Below are 21,824 nucleotides of genomic sequence, written 5' to 3' on the forward strand. Positions count from 1 at the left end.
ACTCCCACAATCCTCTCATCTTGTCTTATATCTCTATCCAGTATTTCAAGAACCAAAATAAACAAGAGAGGAGACAGTGGGCATCCCTGTCTTGTTCCTTTTTGTATCTCAAAGGCTTTTATTAGATCTCCATTAACAATTATTTGCGCTTTCTGTGAAGTGTAAATCAATCTTACCCATTTTATAAAGTTCTCTCCAAAATTCTTATCTTCCAAAACCTTGAACAGGAAAGCCCAGTTCAAATTGTCAAAGGCCTTCTCTGCATCTAAGAAGATCAATGCAGCTTGTTTTTCATTATGCTGGATATTAGCCACTTCCAAACAACATCTTTAAAGAGCTCGTTCTTGTTTCTTCTTGCTTTTCCTCCCTCCCTACTGTGCATGCTATCTTTTATGCATATGTGTGCATATATACACACACACACGTACACACACATATTCATACACACACACACACACACACATTAAGCTTCGGGGTCATTCTCATCAATAAAAATTCCATTAAAATGTCTTAAATATGTCTATTTGGACTCTTGGTTATTACTGCCACATAAATGATGGTGTATCCTAAATGCAATATGATATGGTGCCCTCAAAAGAATCTTTCTAGTTTAACAAAAAGTCCAATGATACATACATTCTGACAAGAAAAGTTTAAATGCAAAAGTTTATCATGAGATGCTGCCGTTATATTCTTGGCTTTTTCTTATTCTGTTTCATTTTTGTATCTTATTAAAATGGGTCTTGTTAGGTTTTGTTGGGAGTGTCGCAATGAGGCAGAATATTTATTAATTAAAATATTCATAAACTTAACAGGCTGTCTTAAACATTTTGATACAGGAAAACAGCTTGGACATACTCTTGTCAGCTAACACGCAGTTTTCTTTTCCTATAATAGTTTTAGAGCACCACCTTCTGGAAAATCAGTGGTGTACATATCAAAACCATCTACTTACAAAACATACTGAGGAAATAACTACTGTACTAAAGCATATTTTTGTGACAGCTCATATCTTTCATTTAAAAATCCAGAATGGCCTGAACTAGACTAGGAACAAAGAAAACCAGCTACGAAGTTAAAAAACTTTACTCCCTAACCAAAATTAAGTTCTAGAAAAAAAAGCAAATAGTTTGCTGCTGGATCCATTCATGTTCAGAGTAATACTGATTGTTCAATTAATCTGAAGTATTCTTCCATTTAGGTTATTCAATAAAAAGAAAGAAAAGCCAATAGCTACATATTTAACCAAAAGGCAACTGGGGCAGGAAAAGTAGTATTTAATCAAAGGTGGGTGGGGGGGACTGAAATTTGTAGGGCTGAATTTGAGGCAGGTATAACAACAACTACCATCACTGAGCAAAAAGCAGAAATGCAGCATTGCTTTTGTTTGTGAACTAGATTATGGGACAAGTTTTTTCTAAGTTTTTTGGTGAATGTTTGGCTATTAGATATTCCTCAGCTGTACTCCAATATCCTTCAGCACTTGCCACATGGCTGTAGTTGCTGGGAGTTGTAGTTCAGCAGCATCAGGGGCTCACAAGTTCCAATTGCCTGACATTAACAGCTTGTTTTAGGGGCAATCATGTTTGCTCCTCTGCTATGGATCCTGCAACAAGCTGCTGTTACAGCTGCTGAAATCAGAAAGAAATGAAGTTGAAACAGTCAAATCAGAATGGGGAGATGTCAGAATTATACAAATAACAGGATGTGTGCAATTCTGAAAGACAAACTGGAGAAATCAACTGGTGCACACGTGATTTTTTTTCTCCCTTCCTTTATTGGGAAGAAAATTGTTTGCTGATCTATACAGAGTTCTACCACAGGGAGAAAATTAGCTAACCTCCCCATTCTCATGTTGCATTAAGACACATACTGTTCCTGGGTGCCAGGCAGGGAGAAAAGAATCGGCACCTAGATGTTCACTATACTCTTTGAAAAATCTGCTGTATTCTACTTTGCCAAACAAGAGCAAAAAAATGGCTAAAACAAATTCATATTGTTAACAATGGAACAGCAGCTGATGGAATATATATTCTCATGTGTAGGTTATTAGATCTCATTATCCTCACTTCTGCATATGCGCAACTGATAATTAGAGAGCAGACCTCTGTACTGTATATGCATACCGTTTTGCATAACTGCAGTTCTGGCCTTTTTTGGACTTCTGCAAATGCATAACATGCATTTTTAAGGGTTGCAGTTAGAGCATGTGCCCAATTTATGTGCATTGTTCCTCCTTCCCTTGCTTAGCTGCAGTGGATCTTGTTGGGTCAGCACAGCATCATGTTGGTGATAGAGCTGCCACACTCATAGCATGTGGCTTATGCTGGTTTCTCCACTCTACATCGCTCTTTCATGTTCTTGACATAATGCCCTCTTGACTGTGCCAGTGGACTTTCTGATCACTCAGATCACTGTAAGAAGTACTGCTGTCCAGCAGCATGATTGAGAGATCACCACAAGTGATCTTCAGGGAGCATTAGTATCTTGGGGGGGGGGCTTGCACAATTTTGACTTGTGTGCCAATTGCATCTATTCCTGGATTGAAGGGTCCTGCTCAATCACTCATGCCTTTGTCATCTGGATTATTGCAACAATCTTTACATGGGGCTGCCCTTGAAGAAGGGCAGAAGCTTGAATTGATCCAGAATCCAGCAGCGCAGAGAGTTATGGGTGTTCCTTTATTCATGTGACACCTCTATTCTATGAGCTGCAGTGGCTCCCAATGGACTTCTGGGGTAATTCAATGTGCTGCTTATCACCTGTAAAGCCCTACATGGCACAGTATTGGGTTATTTACAGGACTACCTCCTCCCTAAAGTATCTGTCCGTCCCACATGGCCCAGTAGGGAGGGCACACTCCAAGGCCTCTCACTGAGACAATGCCACCTCATGGGACCTTGGAGGCATGATTTTTGGTGGCAGCCCCTGCCGTTTGGAACAATCTGCCCCTAGTACATGGCTGGCCCTGACCCTGCAGGCCTTTAGAAAATCAGTCAAGACCTGGCTTTCCCTCAGCCTTTGGGTACTGATGATTGGAGTCCCAATTATTGAGTTGCAGTGTATTTTAGCCTGGTTGCCATTTTAAGTTTCAACTGACTTTTAATGTAGTGTACTGTGTTGGTTTCCCTTGGTAATTGGCTTCTTATATGCCACCCAGAATCACTTTGTGATTCGGTGGCCATATAAATGCTATAAATAATAGATCCCTCCACCAAGATAATGAAAGAGCCACATGAACTGGAAAAGTCAGCATTAGTGGTTCAGGAGAGGCAACTCCCTTCATCATTAACTGAGCAAATCACTCTGAAGAAGGGCAGTTACAGCAAGAAAGCCATGTGGAGTCTTGCAACTGGGCCGATCTAGCGGAATTTGCCATGACTAAGCAACGCGAAGGAGAAGCAAATAGAGCATACTGCCCACGTGACCGCTATAGAAAGAACAGGGAGGAAGTACCTGTGGCAGGAAGGGGATAACCATAGGCTCTGTACCCTAATACCCCTCAACGGAACAGAATCTCTGTGACCACTCAGGGCTAACTGTACAGCGGTAAAAATACTTTACTATTTCCACAATAAAAGAAAGGAAGGGCTAAACTACATCTTTAAATGTTGAATTCCTCAAATATATAATTGTGTGCAGTGTGCAACTGTGCATGGTTAAGAATGAAACTATAGGCCAGCCTCTCCAAGGCATTGATACATATTTATAGAAAGGATAATACATATTGTATTAAATATATGTATGTACATACAAATTTGAACTTTTAAAAAAGTAACCTTCTATAAAAGAGGTTGAACAATTATAGAGCTAGCCATCCATGCTAAAATTGTCACCTAACACATCCATTTCTTAATTGACTTGACCACAGTCATAGGCCAGCATAGACAAACAGTATGTACTTGCTAGGATCCAGGAAGAACAAACAAGCACCTTAGAACATCAGTAACATCGATCTCTTAAATAGTCACTTTACATCCAGAGTCAGGAGTGGCCATTTGCTCTTTAATCATGTGGTGGTGCAAAACACCTCCGCTCAGTAGTCTTGCAATGGAATTGGGCAACATTTGGGTCTCCATGAAGAAGGAAAAGCTTACTTGGCATAATCCTGAGTAGTAAGTAAGTAACAATAACTAGGGTGCATCTACATTTCCCCCTATCTTTACTAAAAGTACAGTCCAGACGAATTCCTTTGCATGGAAGGCAATGAACTAAATTTTTCACAAATAAATTCCATGTGGGGAGCAGATCTCCTCTCATCATTTAATCTAGGTGGCAGAACACCCAGGATGGGATAAGAAGACCGTTGCCAAACAGGATCTCCTTTCCTGCCCATTTTAAAAGTTATCACAGGCAAACCAAGTCTTCCCTGGGCACTAAGTCATCCTCTTACATTTTATTTTTCTTCAAAGCCTTGGGATGAAACAAAAGAGATTCCAGGCCAAACATCTTTGTGGACAAGGGTAATAATCAACTAAAGTAATTGATGGCAGCCATAGTCCGGCTCAAGAAGGAGCACTAGACGATTATAAAAGCATGTTATTGGACATTTAAAGGCTCAATATCATCCACACCCCACACCTGTCCATACCATATTTTCATTGCAGTGCTGTCAGGAAAACATCCAAAGGAGTTCTTTGGTATCACAGGATCCATATTAACAATTGCAGTGGAGAATATTTTTTTCCACCTAGAAGTTACAGGGTTATAAATGAGTCCAGAGGAGCCTGGAGGTTTGTCTCTTAACAAGAATACTTCTTCCTTTTTAAAACAGCCCTTTTGCTACCTGATGAAAAGCCAGGGAGATTTCACTCCCAGTCAGGTCCTTAGCGCTGAAAAGGGCGTCGCACTTTTTTCCGCCGTTTCTGCTTTGAATCGCCCTTCTGGAAGGTACTGTCTACTTTTGAAGAAGAGGCAGGAGGTGTCGGCACATTCCCAGTGGCTGGTGGCTGGGATGTGCTGAAAAAGTTCCCGTTTGGCATCTGCCCAGGATTCCCTTGGAAGATACGGTTGAAGAAGTCCTGTAGTTCTGCAGCAGAAGCAGGGCTACTGTCTGAAGCAGCTCTTTTTTGGGGTGGGGGAGGAAGAACAGACGGGGAGAACAATTACATCATCAGATCCAGCAGTAATTACAGCAGAAATATATGTTCGGCTTTATGCTAAAATATGTAGTGGAAGGCAAGCTTCAGAATTTGCAACTGTTGAAGAACCCTATTCATCCTGGGAAGAAAAGGAATCTATTTTCAGAATCCCTTTATGTCAAGAATACTAAAACATGGTTTCTCTCATCTTTACAATTCTACCAGACACAGGAGTATTCCACACTCTTCTCAGTGTACTGCTTTAAGTCCCAGGAAACTGAGTTTACATGTACTGGAAAAGTATACAAGGCTGCTCATGCATAAGTATGCAGAGACATGGTAGAATCTGGCCTCTGCAGTGAAAATTCTCCTGTTCTGACTCTCTTAAAATAGGAGGAAAGTGAGCCCCAGGAAAAACAAAGGCACAAGTTTATGTCAGACAAAAGCTTAGAGTTAACAACTGATCAATTGTCAGGTTCAGCCCAAAGAACTCCACGAGACAGTACAGGTCTAGTTCAATAGCTTTTATTAGCTTTCACCCACAAGACAGAATCTTGCTAGACTGAATCTAAACTTCCCAAGTCAACAAGCAAACACTGCGAATTCCTTAGGGTGATACCAGTCTTATCCTCTTAATCTTCCCACGCTCCTGCTGGGGGCTAAGAAAATGCTTATCTCCCCAAGCGCAGCTTTCACCAAACCATTCCATCACATCAATGTATGTGGATGCGTGTTTGTGTTTAACACAACTACCATTGCAAACCTGTGGACTGTATGGTGATGTGTGCCTAGCACTCTCATACAAATAGAAAAATCAGACCAAACAGAACTCTCCACAAATTGAATGTGAGTCAACTTACACAAGATACATAAACCCCTGGATTTCAGTTCTCAGCAAGGGCCCATCTCGCTTAGAAAACAGAACTAAACATTTCTTAAGGAGAAACCAACAACATCATTCCACACTAACCTCTGGCGTCCTCCAGAACCTCTTGATCCAAAAGAAATGTGATATGGAACTCGGTGCGTATCTGGAGAGATTCCCACTCGCTGGCAGCCAGCCCATTCTGTACATCAGAAAAAAAAAAATCAGCTATCAGTTCCTGACCCAGATCTGCCTCACAAGACAAACAGGAATGTCCTGAAAAATCTGATGTTTCTTCCTAGACAGCACTTTTCAGCCTCTGCAGTAGGGTGATTTATCAATCACATGGCACTCTTAAGTGCTAATTTTAATATCCAGTTCTGATATTAAAAATAGGATTCCATTCTAAGAAGAGAAAATGATGCAACTTCTACTTTTTTTTCATAGCATAAGTTTTATGGGTGTTTAAATGGGAAAAAGAACAGCCCCATCTACTTCACCATTCTGTTCCCACAGGGGCCAATCAGATGACAGGGAGAAGCTCACCCAGCCTCAACTTCCATCCATTCACTTAATCCTCTTTGAAAGAGACTATTTCCTAAGACCATTTTTAAATCCTGCCGATGTGGGTTCTATCTAAATAAACACTTCTGTCTTGGCTATTTCTCAAAAACTTCAGTTGGATATGTGTTGCTGTTGGTGGGATCAAAATATTTTTGGGTGGACAGGGAAACAGAAAACAGCTGCAGAATTAAACTCAAAGTGAAATAAAAGCTATAGTCCCCAGTTTCTCAACCTCACATCACTTTTCCTCCCAGCTGCCCACACTCTTGAATGTAGCTCCTCTCTCCCTGCAATTTTCTCTCATCTCCCTGGTGACCACACTCCTTCTCTTTCCATCTCCTCCCAATGACACTCTTCTATTAAAGTTCACTTCACTCCTTCGAAAGCCTCCATGTTGGTAGCCATCACATCTCTGGAAGCAAAGTTCACAGGTTAAACCTAGGCATTACTTGACATATAGCAGTACATGCTATTGTGAGTGTAACTGCACCACAGATTTGTATGAAGGCAGAAAGATACTGCTCATTTTATTTCTGATCCCCAAAGTATAATATTTGCCTTTTTCACAGCAGCCACATACAGGCTTGATATTTTTATCAAGCTATCCCATTATAACCCAACATCCCTTTTCTGATCAATTATCCCCACCTAAGCTCCTACCTGCATGAAAGTTTTTTACACCAAAGTTCTGTTGTTTCTTTATTGTCTCCACAGCAATTCTGTGGAGTTCTTTGCAGATCCTTTTGATGTTTCGAATTTGAAATCATATCCTTTGGATGGGCAGTGCAACACTGTCTCAGCCTTCCTATAGTTCGCATCCAAGGAGGACTATGTCTGTCTCTCTGTCCAACAGGTTTCCATTATGCCCCCTCGGTTAGATGAAATATACACAAACACATATTCTCCTTTAAAAAGAAGCACTCCAAATTCATCACCTTGACTCAGAAGCTTCAAACAATGACACAGTGTTTGTGTCGCAGATGTGTATGTCTCTCTTGGTGGGGCACTGTTTTCTTTTTCTGGTGATTATCACACCCTATTGTAGCCTTTCCTTTCTTGTTCCCCTCAGAACTGTGAAACTCTTCCCTACTCATTCCCAGGGACGAGTAATCTTTTCTTCCAAGAATGAGTATAAAAACTACTCTACCGTCGGCACCAGCTATTTGTGTCCATTCTGTTCAAGTGCAGCTTGTGCCTTTTTTACAGGCCCAGTTTGTCCCAAAGCATTCTTCAGCGCTTAATCAATCTCATCTTCTCTCTATCCCACTATCCTATGCACAATTCACTATGACCCTCTGGTTTCATTAACTTGACTGGCCCTGAGTATGGAACAAGTAACCTTTCAGGTAAAGCTACTATGGAGATTGGGGCAACCTAAAATTTGGCTTCCACAGCTCATGATTACATTACCATACATCATTTGTGAGGATATAGACTACAGCCACTGATTCTACTCCAGCAATATCTACCTCAAGAGAGGACACTTTTTTCAGCTGGAGTTACACTTTAAAAAAATGGTCTCTGGAAAATGCAGCATATGCCCCATGATGTCACTAACAGATGAGGCTATATTTTTTTGGCCCTTTTTTGTGTGCATTTTCAGGGAGGTGGAGGGGTGTTAATTGGCAAAAATAGATGTAGTACTTTGACCTGCTATTTTAAGGGAAAAAAAAATTAAAATAGTGCAGCTGAAAATCTGGGATTGCTCCAGAGCTGCAAAATGGGAACTGCGAATGGAGGCATATGAGACCTATGGGTCACAAACTGCCTGAACTACCAGCTATCTACATCATGTAGCTTTCAAGATGTTACCGAATTATAACTCCCAGTAGCCCAATCCAGAATGGCCCATAGTAAGGGATCCCCTTCCTGATCTAGATAATGCACAGTATCTGCAACCTTTACGCCAAGCAAGCATGTTATCATGCGCTTTACACAATGATCTCCAACTCAGGCATCTACGACTCTAGCGATAAAAAAAAACTATAATCAATGCCCAGTATATTCTCAGAATAAGGGAAAGAACGCTCATTTCCCCATCACAGGAATGGGCTCCCTTTAAAGAATTATTTTCCTCCTCTGTGGAGTAGCATCCTGTTTCCCTGTAATAGCACATATCAGAAATGGAGACCAACCTCTCTCAGCTTTTCCAAGTCAGTCATCCTGACCTCTCTAATGAACACAATTGTTTCACAAGTTCATGAAGTTAAATGTTCTAAACATACACCCATGAGTATATGTAACAATCCGTATAATATAGTACATATCTCTTAATCCCGTTGGCTTTCTATATAAGCCCAGTTTTTTTTTACTGACTTAGTTTTCTTTACTAAATTGTTTACAATCAGGATGAAAGGGTTAACTACTTTACTACTAAACTTTGATGGGTGCTTAACTTCCTTATCTACTTAGTTTATTATTTTCATGCATCATCACTGGGGCAAGATCTCCTTCATCAACTTATTATCTCTCTTCTTCTCACAGAAGCGTCTCTTTAATGCTTCAGTGTGTACTGTTTAAAGCTGAGTTGAAAGCAAAATTCTTAAGATGCATTGTGCATTAGACCTGAACTTTAGATCATAGGTCATATTTAAGCCTATTCCACATCTGAAACAAAAGTTAAATCCAATTTTTGTTTAGAAGCTAGGCTAGGTTTCCTAACGAAAAAACAGATGACATTCTCCTCTATCATGGATCTGTAAATTCTGAATTGGATCATTACTACCAGATGCATGGATGTGGTTGCTAGAAAAAACACATACGTATATGCATGCTATCCACATTCTGCACAAATGTGGAGTTACCCCAATTTATCTTACAAGTAAGATAAATACTTACAAGTAAGATATTACAAGATAAATACTTACAAGTAAGATAAATACTTATATTTGTATATACACACACAAAGGACTACTAGGCAAAATAAGACCAAGAACCTAATTTAACACTTCACTTTGTGCTTCCATTTCCCATTGTCCAGAATGGAATACAATTACCTGTGATGTCATAAACCTTTCCATCCATCATGGCAAAGTACGTGATCTTCAATCCTAGCATGCTGGATTCCGCCCAGAAGTCACCTTCCTCAGCTGCATGAAGTTTGTTACATTCTGCACAGTAGCGTGCATATAAGGGGTCACGATCCATCTCAAACCTCCTGCAGCAAAGAAGTTCAGAGGTCAGAAAGTAACAAGTACGCTCATTACAGCATCCCATGGTTTCTTATGTAAGTATGTATGTATATGTGTGTTTGTATAAATATAAAATATATATAAATAAATATAAAAATTTTAGGAGGAATGCAGATAACATAGACATAGACCACAAAGAAATAAAACATTCTATGCTCAATTTATAAACACTGAAGTTTCTCTAATTCCAATATTTTAGTAATAGATGTAGGACCACTGGGAAAAGAAATTAAAATATGGAAATTAAGATTATATGGCCAGCTAAATTGATAAATAGCTGAGCTATAATTGAACACTTGCAGTGTATAACAGCTGGGTACTGATAATCAAACACTTTCCAATTCTTAACTTATTTATTTGTCTACATATCAAATCTGTATTCTATCATAAGTACATAATAGACTTCTGGCCATTAACTTATCCAGCTAGTGCCTGTATTTTTTAAAACAAACAAAGGAAAACTTCATGTCTCAGGCTATTCAATTCTCTGCTTGTGGAGCAACCTTTCATCTGAAGCAGGCACTCTGGTGCTCTCCAGAAGCTTTAATCAAACTTTCACAATACTAGCTAAGCTTATGGAGGCTGACGGAGTCAGTCCTAAAACATCTACAGAGCCTCCAGCTGCCTGCTGCAGGAGTGCACCAAGCCTTGGCCCTGAGGGTAAAGCAGGGGTACGCCATTTTTTCTGGGCTAAGGGGTCCATGTGGCTTTGACACCTCAGGTAAAGGCTAGACTACAAACAGCTGATGTAGCCCTGCCCAGGGAAAGACATTCCACACTACTGCCAAGAGACCTTGAAGGGAACTGATGCTCTGGTGCCGTCACCACCCTCAGAAGGAATCAGACTTGATGGTAGCCTCTCCCCCACACCAATTAGAGAAAGCGCAGCATGAGCAGAGACTCTGCTGCTTGTGTACTCTGGCTGACATCATGTTGGACCAGGGAAGAGCTAATGACAGCTGGCCACTTACTTGTGCTTCCCTTGGCACTTGTTACACTTCATTGTGTTCATGACTTCCTTCAGGTCATCCTGAAGCTTGGAAAGGAACTCATTCATTGACTTAGTCAGCTCTGTTTCTGCCATGCGCTTTCTGAAACAAAAATAAGTGAATTTAAAAGCAAGTATCAGTTACACAAAGCTTGATTATAGCTGTAGCAGTGCGCACACGTACTGGAAATCAAAACCATTTCAACATACAGGAAGTCTCTAGGTTACACAAGCCCTGTTTTACATTAGCCTGACCTCAAACAGGGAGTCCAAAAACAACAGCAGAACTTTTTGTACATCCATGCACTACACACTTGGATGTGCAGAAAAACTGACTTATGCAAGAGTTCCTGGAACAAAACCCTTGTATGACCCAGAGATGGCCAAAAGTAATTTCCAAATAGTACTTAGCTGACATTGTCTGGGCTTAATTATTCCTTGGACAGGAGACCACCAAGGAGTACCAAGAATATAGGCTAAACTGGAAAACTGAAAAACATCCATAGCAATGGCACACTTCTGTACTTGGGCCATGGAAACTACATGGTGTATCGATGGTCATGAGGAATCAAGCTTAACTCGAAGGAGACTTCAGCTTATGATTAGTTTTGAGCTGTAGGACATCAGTTCTGTATGCAGAATCAAACGCATCCCCAGGAATCCTCCTCTGACCTTCTCTGGTGCTATTCTGACTCCCGTGTATCATGTTAAAAGAGACATTCCTCTTTCTCGCACAAGAGGAAATTACCTCTAAGTGGATATTTACAAGTATTTTGTGAACATTATTTTTAAAATATTTTAAATCTGTAGGCCCATATAGACTCCTTAAAAAAAATAAATCACAATTAATTCAACCAAATCATGATGGCTCTCTATAAAGAAGTTTTAAAAGTCAGGGTGACATATTACAAAAGTCATTTATTAATGCTGAGAGTCAAGGTAGAACAATAATATCTAGCATCTGATCTCTGAATTTGTGAGCTCTCTTATCTCCTGGGTCTTCATTCCTAGAAAGCTTTTACACTAAGAAGATAATTCGGATCCTATAACTTCTAGTACCCTGTTATCATTTTGTAATACCTTTCTTCTATGGTTCAGATACATTTTATTCACACAAGCAAGGGAATAATAATCATAACAGACTTTCTACGGGGAGAAAGAGACACTACCAGAATCTTAGCTTTTACTTCCAATTAAAATGAGTTCAAATGGAGAGGTGAAACAAAGACCACTGAAAAGGATAAGCTCCTTTTCAACCCTCACATTGCCTACTGAGTTTTATCAAGTTGTGAATCTATGCGCTCTTGAATGCATAGTAACGGAACACACCAAAGGCACTCAAGCTCAAAAAACTTTCACAGGAGCACTCAGTTAGGCTTGCCTGGATGGTATGTACCAGATTACATGTTTGTGGGAAATATATTTTCAGGGACTATAAGGAGTGTTTCCATTGTAGACACAAGGCTCAGGGAAGTAACTAAAAGCAGCCAGAATTGCAGTAAATGTTGCCACCTGACAATGTTGATGCTCATGTTTTCAGGTACTATACAATTATTCTCTGTCCTCTTACACAGAGGACTCACATTGAAAACTGGCCCCTCCACCTTGTCCCAGTCCACAGATAAAACTTCATGTACCCTATGTAGTTCTCACTGGAAGTTAAAGAACCCCAAATGGGTTTCAGCTCACTCACATTTCATACTCCTTCCTCTTTTCTGGATTGCTGACAATATCCCAAGCTGCCCGCAGTACCTTGAATGCCTCCTCTGCTTGTGGATGCTCATTCTTGTCTGGGTGAACCTGTGTAACACCCATCCCAAAACCCCAAAGAAGTCAGACATGCCCCTTTTCTGGTGTTCATATTTTAAAAGCATTTGAGAAAAATGTGTTATGTATATTGTCAATAACCCTAACAAGTCATCCTGCAAAGTAAGACCAGTACTCTCACTCTCATATCACATACAGATCACAAAGCCAAAACAAAACAAGTATGGTTTGTCTACAGAACATTCATTATATGGGTATGTTTCTGTTCAGAAGTTCAAATAGAAAGGAAAGGTTTCTTGTAAATTAAGCTCTCCCCAAGCAACAAAATATGACAACTTTTTATCAAAAATAGTTTTTCAGCTAGGGAATGGGAAAAGTTAGCAAATTCCAGAGGCAGAGTCTGCAATTCTCTGTGGTGTACTATAGCAGCTCATTTACCCTTCTCTTTCTTCATGCTGGGAGAGATGAAGAAAAACAAAAATGTGATTTTCATTCAGTACACCTTGAAGACTCAGGCTGGAATTTTACAGGCAGAGAAATGAACTTCAATTCTCAGCACTTTCAGACATGAAGATAACACAGTTTCAACCAAGTTTCCATACAGCCTGTTCCCTTGATATCCAAGAAGACAAACCAGGAGAAAAACTATTTGTCACAGTATCTTGATCAATCTTGCTGCCATAAGTGATTATATTTGTTAATCCCTTCACTTGTTGAAATTAACAAAGGTTTATTCCCTCAAGTAGTGCAATAGCTATAAGTCAATATGCAAGTGATCATACATGAGACAGAAGATTGCTAAATTGTACAGATTAGACACGCTGAAAGACATTCCAGACCTCTCCGCTCCACACTGCACATGCTGGACCATGTCAACTAGACAAGAAAGGGGCCCTCTCGGACCACTGCCCTTAACAATCCCACCAATATTCTCAATCCTTGGAGGAGGCAGAGCTGTATTCTTGTCACAAACATTTGTTAATACAAGGAGAGAGGGCAAACGAGTGGCACCTCTTTTAAAGAGAGGCTCTCTCATTAAAGACACTCACACTTCAAGTCACCGGTCAACCTTTCTGGTTCAAAGGACATGCTCACCAGTACTGCCAAGTGCCGATAGGCTCTCTTCAATTCGACATCTGAAGCTGTTGCTTCTAAGCCCAACACCTGAAAAGGATTGAGTTCTTCTTCAGGGGTATGTGCCATAGCCAGCAAACGAGTCACCTCTTCACCAGGCTGGAATGGCCCAGATCCACCCGGAGATTCATTATCAGCAGTGCTCCCTGACTGGGTGGTCCTTAATCCTTTGGGCATCCAAAGGAGAGCATGCCACTTAAGCAGTAAACTTGCCATCCATTTGCAAATCCTGCATTCTCTGAAGAAGGCCCAAATTTGAGGGAAATCAATAGCTGAGAGAAGCCAGGCTCCATGACTAGTATGAGTCATTCTACTCAGAATATTGAGTAGGACTGATTTGGAAACCTTCCAGCAGAGTCTTATACTACCCAGGAGAAGCATAAGCACTAGGAAGAGAATAGCACAGAGCATCTTAAGCAGGCGGTAAGTTAGTGACAACCATAAGGCTAGCTGTCGTGTCAATTTTCTGCACCCTATCCTTCCACGCTGTATCCAAGTCTGCATGTCAGTTTGAATGGTGTTTAAATCATGCAGGCTGAAGGAGCAGCAAGAGTACAAGAGCTTCCCACCAGCTTCCACACCCTCGCCACACCGGAGGGTGACCTGTACAATTACGCTGATAAACAGTCTGAAGCAGGAAACACAGAACGAAGCCAAACCTTCCAGATGCTTCAGCAACTCAGTTTGGACATGATGACGCCCACCATCACTTCTCTTCCTAGTCTGTCTGTGTTTCCCCACAGAGGGTACAAAATGACCTTCTCCTTTGTCTTTAGGAGCAGAGCGTTGTCTTTGTTGCCGGGCAACTTTTCTTCCACCAGGAGCCCGAGTGCAATCAGGGAATTCTTCCTTGGCTTTTGTAGCCAGGCCATCTTCAATGTCTACTTCTTGGCCTAACAGCAGCGTAGATGTGTCCTTCTCCTTGAATCCTGAAGGCCATTGCTGGCAACTAAAGCCACATAAGTCATTCTCTTCCTCTGAATAAGCTGCAGAGAGATCAGAGACCTCTCTCTGACAGTTACAAGAACCAGTTTCATTACTGGGAGTTTTATAATCAGTAAAGTGCAAGCTGCCATTATCGCGATCACAACTGCCATTCCAAAGCATTTTTGTCTCCATAGCACCTTTTTCACAACTAAAAATCTCAGCCTTCCGAAGACTCAATAGCTTTTCTTGGCCAGGAGAGGCTTTGCAACTGCAATACTTTGGGGAACTCTGGCCAACAGTTAACATTTTGCTTCCTGCATCCTGCATCACAAAGGCTGCAAGGGCTCAAAACAGTCTTGCCCAAATCAGGAAAATCTGGCTGGGGTTTACACAAAGCTCCAGTCCCAGACCTGAGGTGTTCCATGGTGCTTGTGTTCTGGAATTATTGTGGCTTTGATGAAGATTATGTTATAGCCATCGCCATCCCCCTTTCCTGCAAGATAAACCAAAGAGAGTGAAAAACAGATTATACCTTGAACACAACAGACCACTTTCCCCCATCATTTTCACTGGCTGGAAGGTTGTTCCATTATCAACTCGTCACACCAATATTAACCCTCCTAAAATCCCAAACGCGAAAACAGAGCCCCGAGAACCACTTTTAGGGCTGGAGTGGGGAAAGGAAACAAGTGGGAGCTGCTCCATACTGGGGTGGCGGGGGAGGGTGGGGAGAGTGAACGGGGATCTTCCAACCAGGGGTACAAGAGCCACTAGGAAGGAGGAGAGAGGGGACCTTACCTGGCCCTATTACCTAGCAACGAGAAGGGGGGTACTGCCGCCACTCCTCTTCCTCCATCTGGCTGCCCCCTCGCTCCCTCTCGGCAAGCCTTCACTTCCGCCTTCCGCCCGCCTCGTGAAACAGCTCCCTCCCCTTTCCACTTCCGGGTCAAGGGGAACCTTCGAAGTTACGCTTTGTAACGTCATTGCCAGTCCGGTCTGCTCCGAATCCTCTTTTTATTCCATTCATTTTCAGCAGCCCCTTCTCGCGCGCCGTCCTCCCTGTCGCGGCCCCGGGGTCAAGTGCTAGCTACCGCGGGCAGATTACGGGGCGGGCCACGCTCCCTCCTGGGGCTGCGTGTCTTACTCGGGAGTAGGTCTTCTAGCACTCGGCGGAGCTTGCTAGCGTTTGCCTTTACCCTGGACTGATCAGAGCAGAATAGGATAATGGGAGTTGTAGTCCAACGCCACTGAAGGGCATCGGGCGGGAGGAGGCTGCTGTGGAATAAGAGGTGTCGGAGAATGTGCTTTCCCTCACTCGCGTCGCCTTTATATTAGATGTGCCTCAGAGGGTTTGAGCAGAGGTAACGCGCAGTTCTTTCGAGTCGAGCTCGACGCCGGTAACTTCGCGGTCGACTCCATATGGTTTTCTTGGCAACCATACGGAACTGGTTTGCTCTTACCTTCCGGGAAGTTTTGGGGTTTTCACTTCCCGGTCTAACCTGTGGCATCAAAACGAGGACAAAATATTCTGCTGCAGAGGGTCAGAGATGCGGGCTGAAAAACCTTCGGATGATAAGGAATGCATTACTCTTTCTTCAAGAATATTCCTCATATTGAAAAAGAGTCGAAGTTAAAAATAAAGTGTTTGTAAGAACACGGCAGAAATAGATTCTGTGACGAAAGGCTTAATGTGGAAAGGTTTCCCTGACGGTGGAAAATTGAAATTCCAGTATGGTAAACAAAAGTGAATTATAATTAAAACTTCCAGCATCTGAGCTATTGATCCATCATTATTAGCAAGATCATTTCATGCATGTAAAGAGCCACAAAGCTTAGGTTTCAAAATTAAGAATATTCACTGATGAGAATTGGAAATTTAGCATTTTAGTGTACTATTTGAACTATAAGTTGAATTTATATAAATATCTGTAGTTAAAATGAGCAATCCCTGGTCCCCAACACCATTTTCTGCACCCTCCATAAAATCTACTGAATTTCAACAGTAAACAGATATCCACCATTTTGCACTGGTGAAAAAAGCAAGACCGACTTGAAAGCATTCCCACAGACACATACATCTTAGCTTAGCTTTTATTTAACATCTATATGAAGCTAAGTGAGGCCATCCATCAGTATAAGGTTAAGTATCATCAAGGAAGAGCAGATGGCAAGTATGAGTAGTACAAATGCTAATATGGTGAGAGGTAAAAGAAAATCTTGATGCTGCAAAGATACAGTATGTACACTATTGATATGTGAAACATTAAAACCATGTACCAAGGCAAATTGGATGTCAGAGCAGGCATGTCAAGACTGAACACTGATGTTCTGGGAAACAGTGAACAGAAATGGACTGGAGTGGATCACTTCACATTTAAAGGAGCATCAGAACTTTTACTGACAACAAGAAAATTGTATAAGAAATGAAACAGCCATCATTATTAACAAAAGAGTGTCAGATTCTGAGCTTGGATACAATTCCCCCAAGTGATAGAATTATCTCAGTTTGAATCACAAGGAAGCCAATATTATATTCAAGTCTATTAATTTATTTATTTAATTGATTTATATCACAGATGTGACTCTGGGTGGCTTACAATAAAATAGATAAAAACACATATAATACAAAAAATAAAACACACAGCTGGGAATCATAAAAACTACCATTAACATAGCCAGGAGACAGGCTCCATTCCATACCTGGGGCCCCAGGCTTGGGCACAAAACCAAGTTTTCAAGGCCTTGTGAAAGGCCAGCAGGGTTGGGCTAACCTGATCTCCAGAGGTATGATGTTCCAAAGGTGAGTGCCACGGCAGAAAAGGCTCTCTTCTGGACCCCACCAACTGATACTACTTAGCCAATGGTACCTGGAGCATGCCCCTCCTGCCAGATCAGGTAGCACAGGTAGAAACAACCGGGAAGAGATGGTCCTGTAAATAACCCTGTTCCAAGCTATGAAGGGCTTTAAAGGTGGCTACCAGCACCTTCAATTGCACCTGGAAGCACAGTTGAAGCCAATGCAGCATTCTGCACCCGCTGAAGCTTCCAAGTACTCTTCAAGGGCAGCCCCATGGAGAGTGCATTGCAGCAGTCCAGCTTCAAGCTCACAAGGGCGTGAGTGACTGAGAGCAGGGCCCCCAGTCCAGGAATGGGAGCAATTGCTACATAACCTGAATGTTCTATATCTATGCTTTTACTACAGATGCAGGGGAAACAGAAGTCAAAAGGTTCTATGCAACTTGCCACATCTCGTCAACACACCAAAAAAGATGTTATGTTGATTATAGAAGAGTGGAATGTTTAAAGTGGAACTAAAATAACATCTGGAATAATGGGAAAGTTTGGCTTTGGTGCACAAAATGAAGCTGGAGATATATTTAATAGAGTTCTGATGAGGGAATTTAAATAGCAAATAGCTTCTTTCAACAGCCTAAAAGATGGACAGACTTACACATCACTGGATGGAAACCAATGAAATAAAATTGATTATATACTCTGCAAGAAAAGAAGAAAGATCTCTATTCAATCAGCAAAAGCAGATGCTGAGTTTGGCTCAGATTAGAGACTCCATCTCACAAAATTACAACTTAAAAGGAAAAAAAAAATCAGATGAATATGGCCTCAGTGATATTCAGTTATGCAGTGAAGATAAAGAATCAATTTAATGGATTAAATATGATAGGTAGAGTACCTGAAGAACTTTGGACTGAAATTCACAACGTTTTGCTCCAAATGAAAAAGTTCAGGAAATGCATATTAAGCATCAGTGTACCACTACAATTCCTAAATCCAGTGCGTTCTAAATAGCTTAACTGGTTTCTCTCAAACTTCTAAAATGTTTCTCCTACTGCTATCAAATAACCTTTAATTGATTCAGCTTTGGCAGGACCCCACCTGAGAGAGACAATGGGAACCATGAAGTCTTTTTGAGCCATTACTCAATGGCTGACTGAGGCTTCAACCTAGTAGATGCATCTTAACATGACAAGAAGCATTACAGTACTTCTCCCAATAGGGCACGCTTATTCCCCATTAAAAGTTCTCTCCTGACCAGGGCATGCAAGAATAGTTCTCGTGGACTATTCAAGGAGCTAGGGAACATCCTTTGGGTGTTTGCTCAGAGGTTTGGTATCAATTGAAAAGGCTTAGGGGCTTTTAATTTGGGCTGGTTTTGACCTAACCCAAGTCTTAAAAAGAGAAAGCCACTGTCATGAAAGAGAAATGGCTGCTTAGGAGGAAACACTGCATTCCAAGTTGCAAATGCTAAGATAAAGGCCTTCAGACCAATTTCCAGTTTTCACCAGCAGAGGACAATTCATGCCTTTTAATTCCCCTTCACTTCATGCCCAAGAGACAACAGCTGGTAGATGGGCATTATTGCAAAGGAAATTAGTGTGGGCATGTCCTGGCTTGGTATAGTGGCATTTGGAGAATGAGTCGCTCTTCAAAGCCAGCGGTATGTCCTGTAATTTGAAGAAGTACAAACTCCCTCGGAATGTACAATCAGAGATTTGGGAGTCTACAGAAGCAAATTAGAAATACAGCTGCTTGTGAGGAGTGAGATATAACATTTTGGACACACATTTTGCCTAGGGCAACTCTACCTGGAAGTTCCTGAGGGAACTTCATTCGATTCTGCCAGATGGGTTTCCTCAATTCTTCATTTTGGATGTAGCTGAACCTTGGACACAGCTGGATTAATCATTAAATTGAATAAACAATTCAGTGCTTACCCTTTAAGTAATATACATCTTGAAGAGCATATCAGAGCCTTTTTAAAAATTTCCACAACTTGGAAAAACCAGGATTTACTAGCTGACTGATAACTCTGGGGATGGAAAGCATCAGTCTAGGCCAGATTTCCTCAGCCTGGTGTATTGCAGACTGTAGACTATAACCCCTATCTCTTCTCAGTCAATATAATTGTGCAGGATGGGGGTGATAATTCAACATGTCTGGAGGCCATCAGGTTGGGAAAAAAATTGCTTAATTTAACCAGAAAGTAAAAATTATCCAGATGTTGAAGCAACTTTTTTCCTTCAGTTTCCTATTGCACTGACTGCTCTTGACTTTCATTAATGCAGTATTCCCTTTAGACTCCCCTACTGCCTGCCTGTCTGTCTGTCTGTCTATCTCTATTTTGTGATGTAAAATATACTTGAAGAAAATGTCTGCCACAACACCTCAGATTAGTTACCTTTATATCACATATTGTTGCACTTTGTTCACATACAGTATACACAGCAATGAACATTGACAAAAAGATATTTTAATTATAGTAACAGTTGTTGAACTGTTCAGTCTTACACATGCTCAGAGGTAAAGCCTAACTGAGTTCAGTTGACAGATAATAATTTCAACCAATGAGATATTATTACAATTTAGATAGAATTAAAAACCAAAGTTCTAAATTTAAACCAATAGCACGGTTAAATTGACCACAAACGTGCTATATTTACAATCTCCTAAAAAGAAACAAATGGCTCTGTTGCCTATACTTGTATGCAGTTACCTACCAGAATCACCAGGCTTTGATTTCACTTTTTCATCTCACGAGAATGGCGCTGTCCCATCTGACTAAAGTTCTGGTTCTCTGACTGAAATCACATGTGCAAAGGATTTTGGTCATCCCTGGCTTACATGATGGAGCCGTGCCAAACAAGGCAAAGGAAAGAAAAGCTAAGAAGGAATAAGGGAGTGGTTAATATATTTCTGGTGCAGCAAACTGAACAGCCAAATTGTAGTGTGCACTGCTTCCTGAATTAATTAAAAAATCAAGTGTTCCAAACATACGACCTATTTGATGTTGTAAAAGTTGTGCCAAGTTGCAAGTTAACATTTAAATTATTAGATCAGCATCAGTTTCAATAGGGGTAGGAAACATTCTGTCCCACAGTCACACCTCCTTTCTTTTTTTTTAAATGAAAATAAAACCCTTATTTTAAAATGGGAAGCTGATCATTTCAAAGCACCAGCCTCTAGAATGCCTGCTGGCTCAGGGCACTAATTAGAAGATAGAAGAGATGGGTGGCTGCACCTCAGTACTTTGTTTGGGATGAACCCACTTCCAAAAAACCTGAGGTAATAGCATTTTGGGGGAGGACAAAGAGCAACTTCATTAGTTTGCTTTTTGGTGAATTAATGTTTTACCAGGCCCATTTTGGGAGACATTTTGCGAGAGGTTAACCCTAACACATGACATTATACATATTTATTTATTTATGAGCTTTATAAACAGCCCCAATCTATCACAAGACTGGGTGGCCTATAAATCTCATGAATAAAAAAATAAAAAGAAAAGTTATATGAGATGAGTAAGGAGAATTATCCCATTTCCAGCCCATATTTTGCGCCCTCAAAATTTTATGTGCCATTTTTAAGTAAGGATGAATGCAACAGGTCTATTTCTCATAACAACAAGGGTCAAATTTTAATTTATTTCCCAATATTATTCAGATATGTGCTGGAAATATAACTGAGTTTCTACTATTTTACAATAAGATACCTGCAAGATTTCAAAGGTACAAAATAATAATAGCTTTTCTGTTGGATGCACAACAGTATATAATCAATGTCATTTTCATTCCAAAACAATACAGAAGTTAATAAACTCAATAATATAACTGAAAATGAGGAAAATTAACCCATTTTCATTAAAGTCATAATAGGGAAAATTATGGAGTTTGACCATTCCATAATTATTTAATCATTAATAAATCAATTTGTTTGAAATATTTAAGTGGAATTAACACAGACATCACTCTTAGAATATATAGTAATCCTGAGATAATATTCATTTTCACAACATTTATCTTCCCCCATAAATAAATATTTGCAACTATCATAGATAATAATGCAACAGCATTATTCAATTTGAAATATTCAAATCTACAAAAAAAAAAAAGGATATTTTCTATGACCCAAAAGTAGTTCAAGGTGCCTGAAACATGGGACATACTTCCAGTACAGAGGATTCACTTCTAGAAACTGCCAAACAGCCTCCCTGAACAGCAATGTCCAAAAAGCAAACAGAACGTCCCAGAATTCTCTGGAATCTTCTGTTCCTGATTTAGTGAGTTTTAGACACCTCTAATTTAAACTAACCTGGAGGCTTCTGGTAAGGAATTATGGGAGGCTGACGTCTCCGAAAAAGCGGAGAGACACGTGGCCGAGAACACAGGCTAGAAGGCAGACGTCAGCCAGCAAAATCTCCCTGGATCAAAGAGAGATTGTGAGATAAACCATTTGTATTCCTGATGGCAGCTCCTTGTGAGCATACTGCAGAAATGGAAGTTTTTGCAGTTGGC

The 21,824-nt window shown here is 40.7% G+C and overlaps 1 protein-coding gene across 1 annotated transcript; it reads right to left on the bottom strand.

Moving 5' to 3' along the window:
- Positions 1–3,686: 3,686 nt before the first annotated feature.
- Positions 3,687–15,001, bottom strand: DNAJC14 (DnaJ heat shock protein family (Hsp40) member C14). The gene is made up of 6 exons (XM_025165917.2): positions 13,552–15,001; positions 12,383–12,489; positions 10,673–10,792; positions 9,507–9,667; positions 6,052–6,148; positions 3,687–5,064 (listed from the first exon to the last, which is right to left on the bottom strand). Exons 1-6 carry the CDS (start codon positions 14,842–14,844, stop codon positions 4,827–4,829), a joined length of 2,016 nt encoding a protein of 671 aa, XP_025021685.1. The 5' UTR covers positions 14,845–15,001; the 3' UTR covers positions 3,687–4,826.
- Between the last annotated feature and the right edge of the window lie 6,823 nt (positions 15,002–21,824).

Source organism: Python bivittatus, unplaced genomic scaffold (genome assembly GCF_059951505.1).
Source record: "Python bivittatus isolate LINGU-HERP-01145 unplaced genomic scaffold, Pbiv_v1 ctg000220_np1212, whole genome shotgun sequence".
Taxonomy (NCBI): Eukaryota; Metazoa; Chordata; class Lepidosauria; order Squamata; family Pythonidae; genus Python; species Python bivittatus.

What these genes read in the sequence shown, in the direction of transcription:
- DNAJC14 (XM_025165917.2), bottom strand. Translation starts at nt 14,844, where the DNA reads ATGCAGGATGCAGGAAGCAAAATGTTAACTGTTGGCCAGAGTTCCCCA. An exon ending in AAGAGGAAGGAGTATGAAAT is followed by an intron (nt 10,793 to 12,382) that starts GTGAGTGAGCTG and finishes TTTTTGTTTCAG; the next exon opens with AAAGCGCATGGCAGAAACAG. An exon ending in AAGTGCCAAGGGAAGCACAA is followed by an intron (nt 9,668 to 10,672) that starts GTAAGTGGCCAG and finishes TCTTTGCTGCAG; the next exon opens with GAGGTTTGAGATGGATCGTG.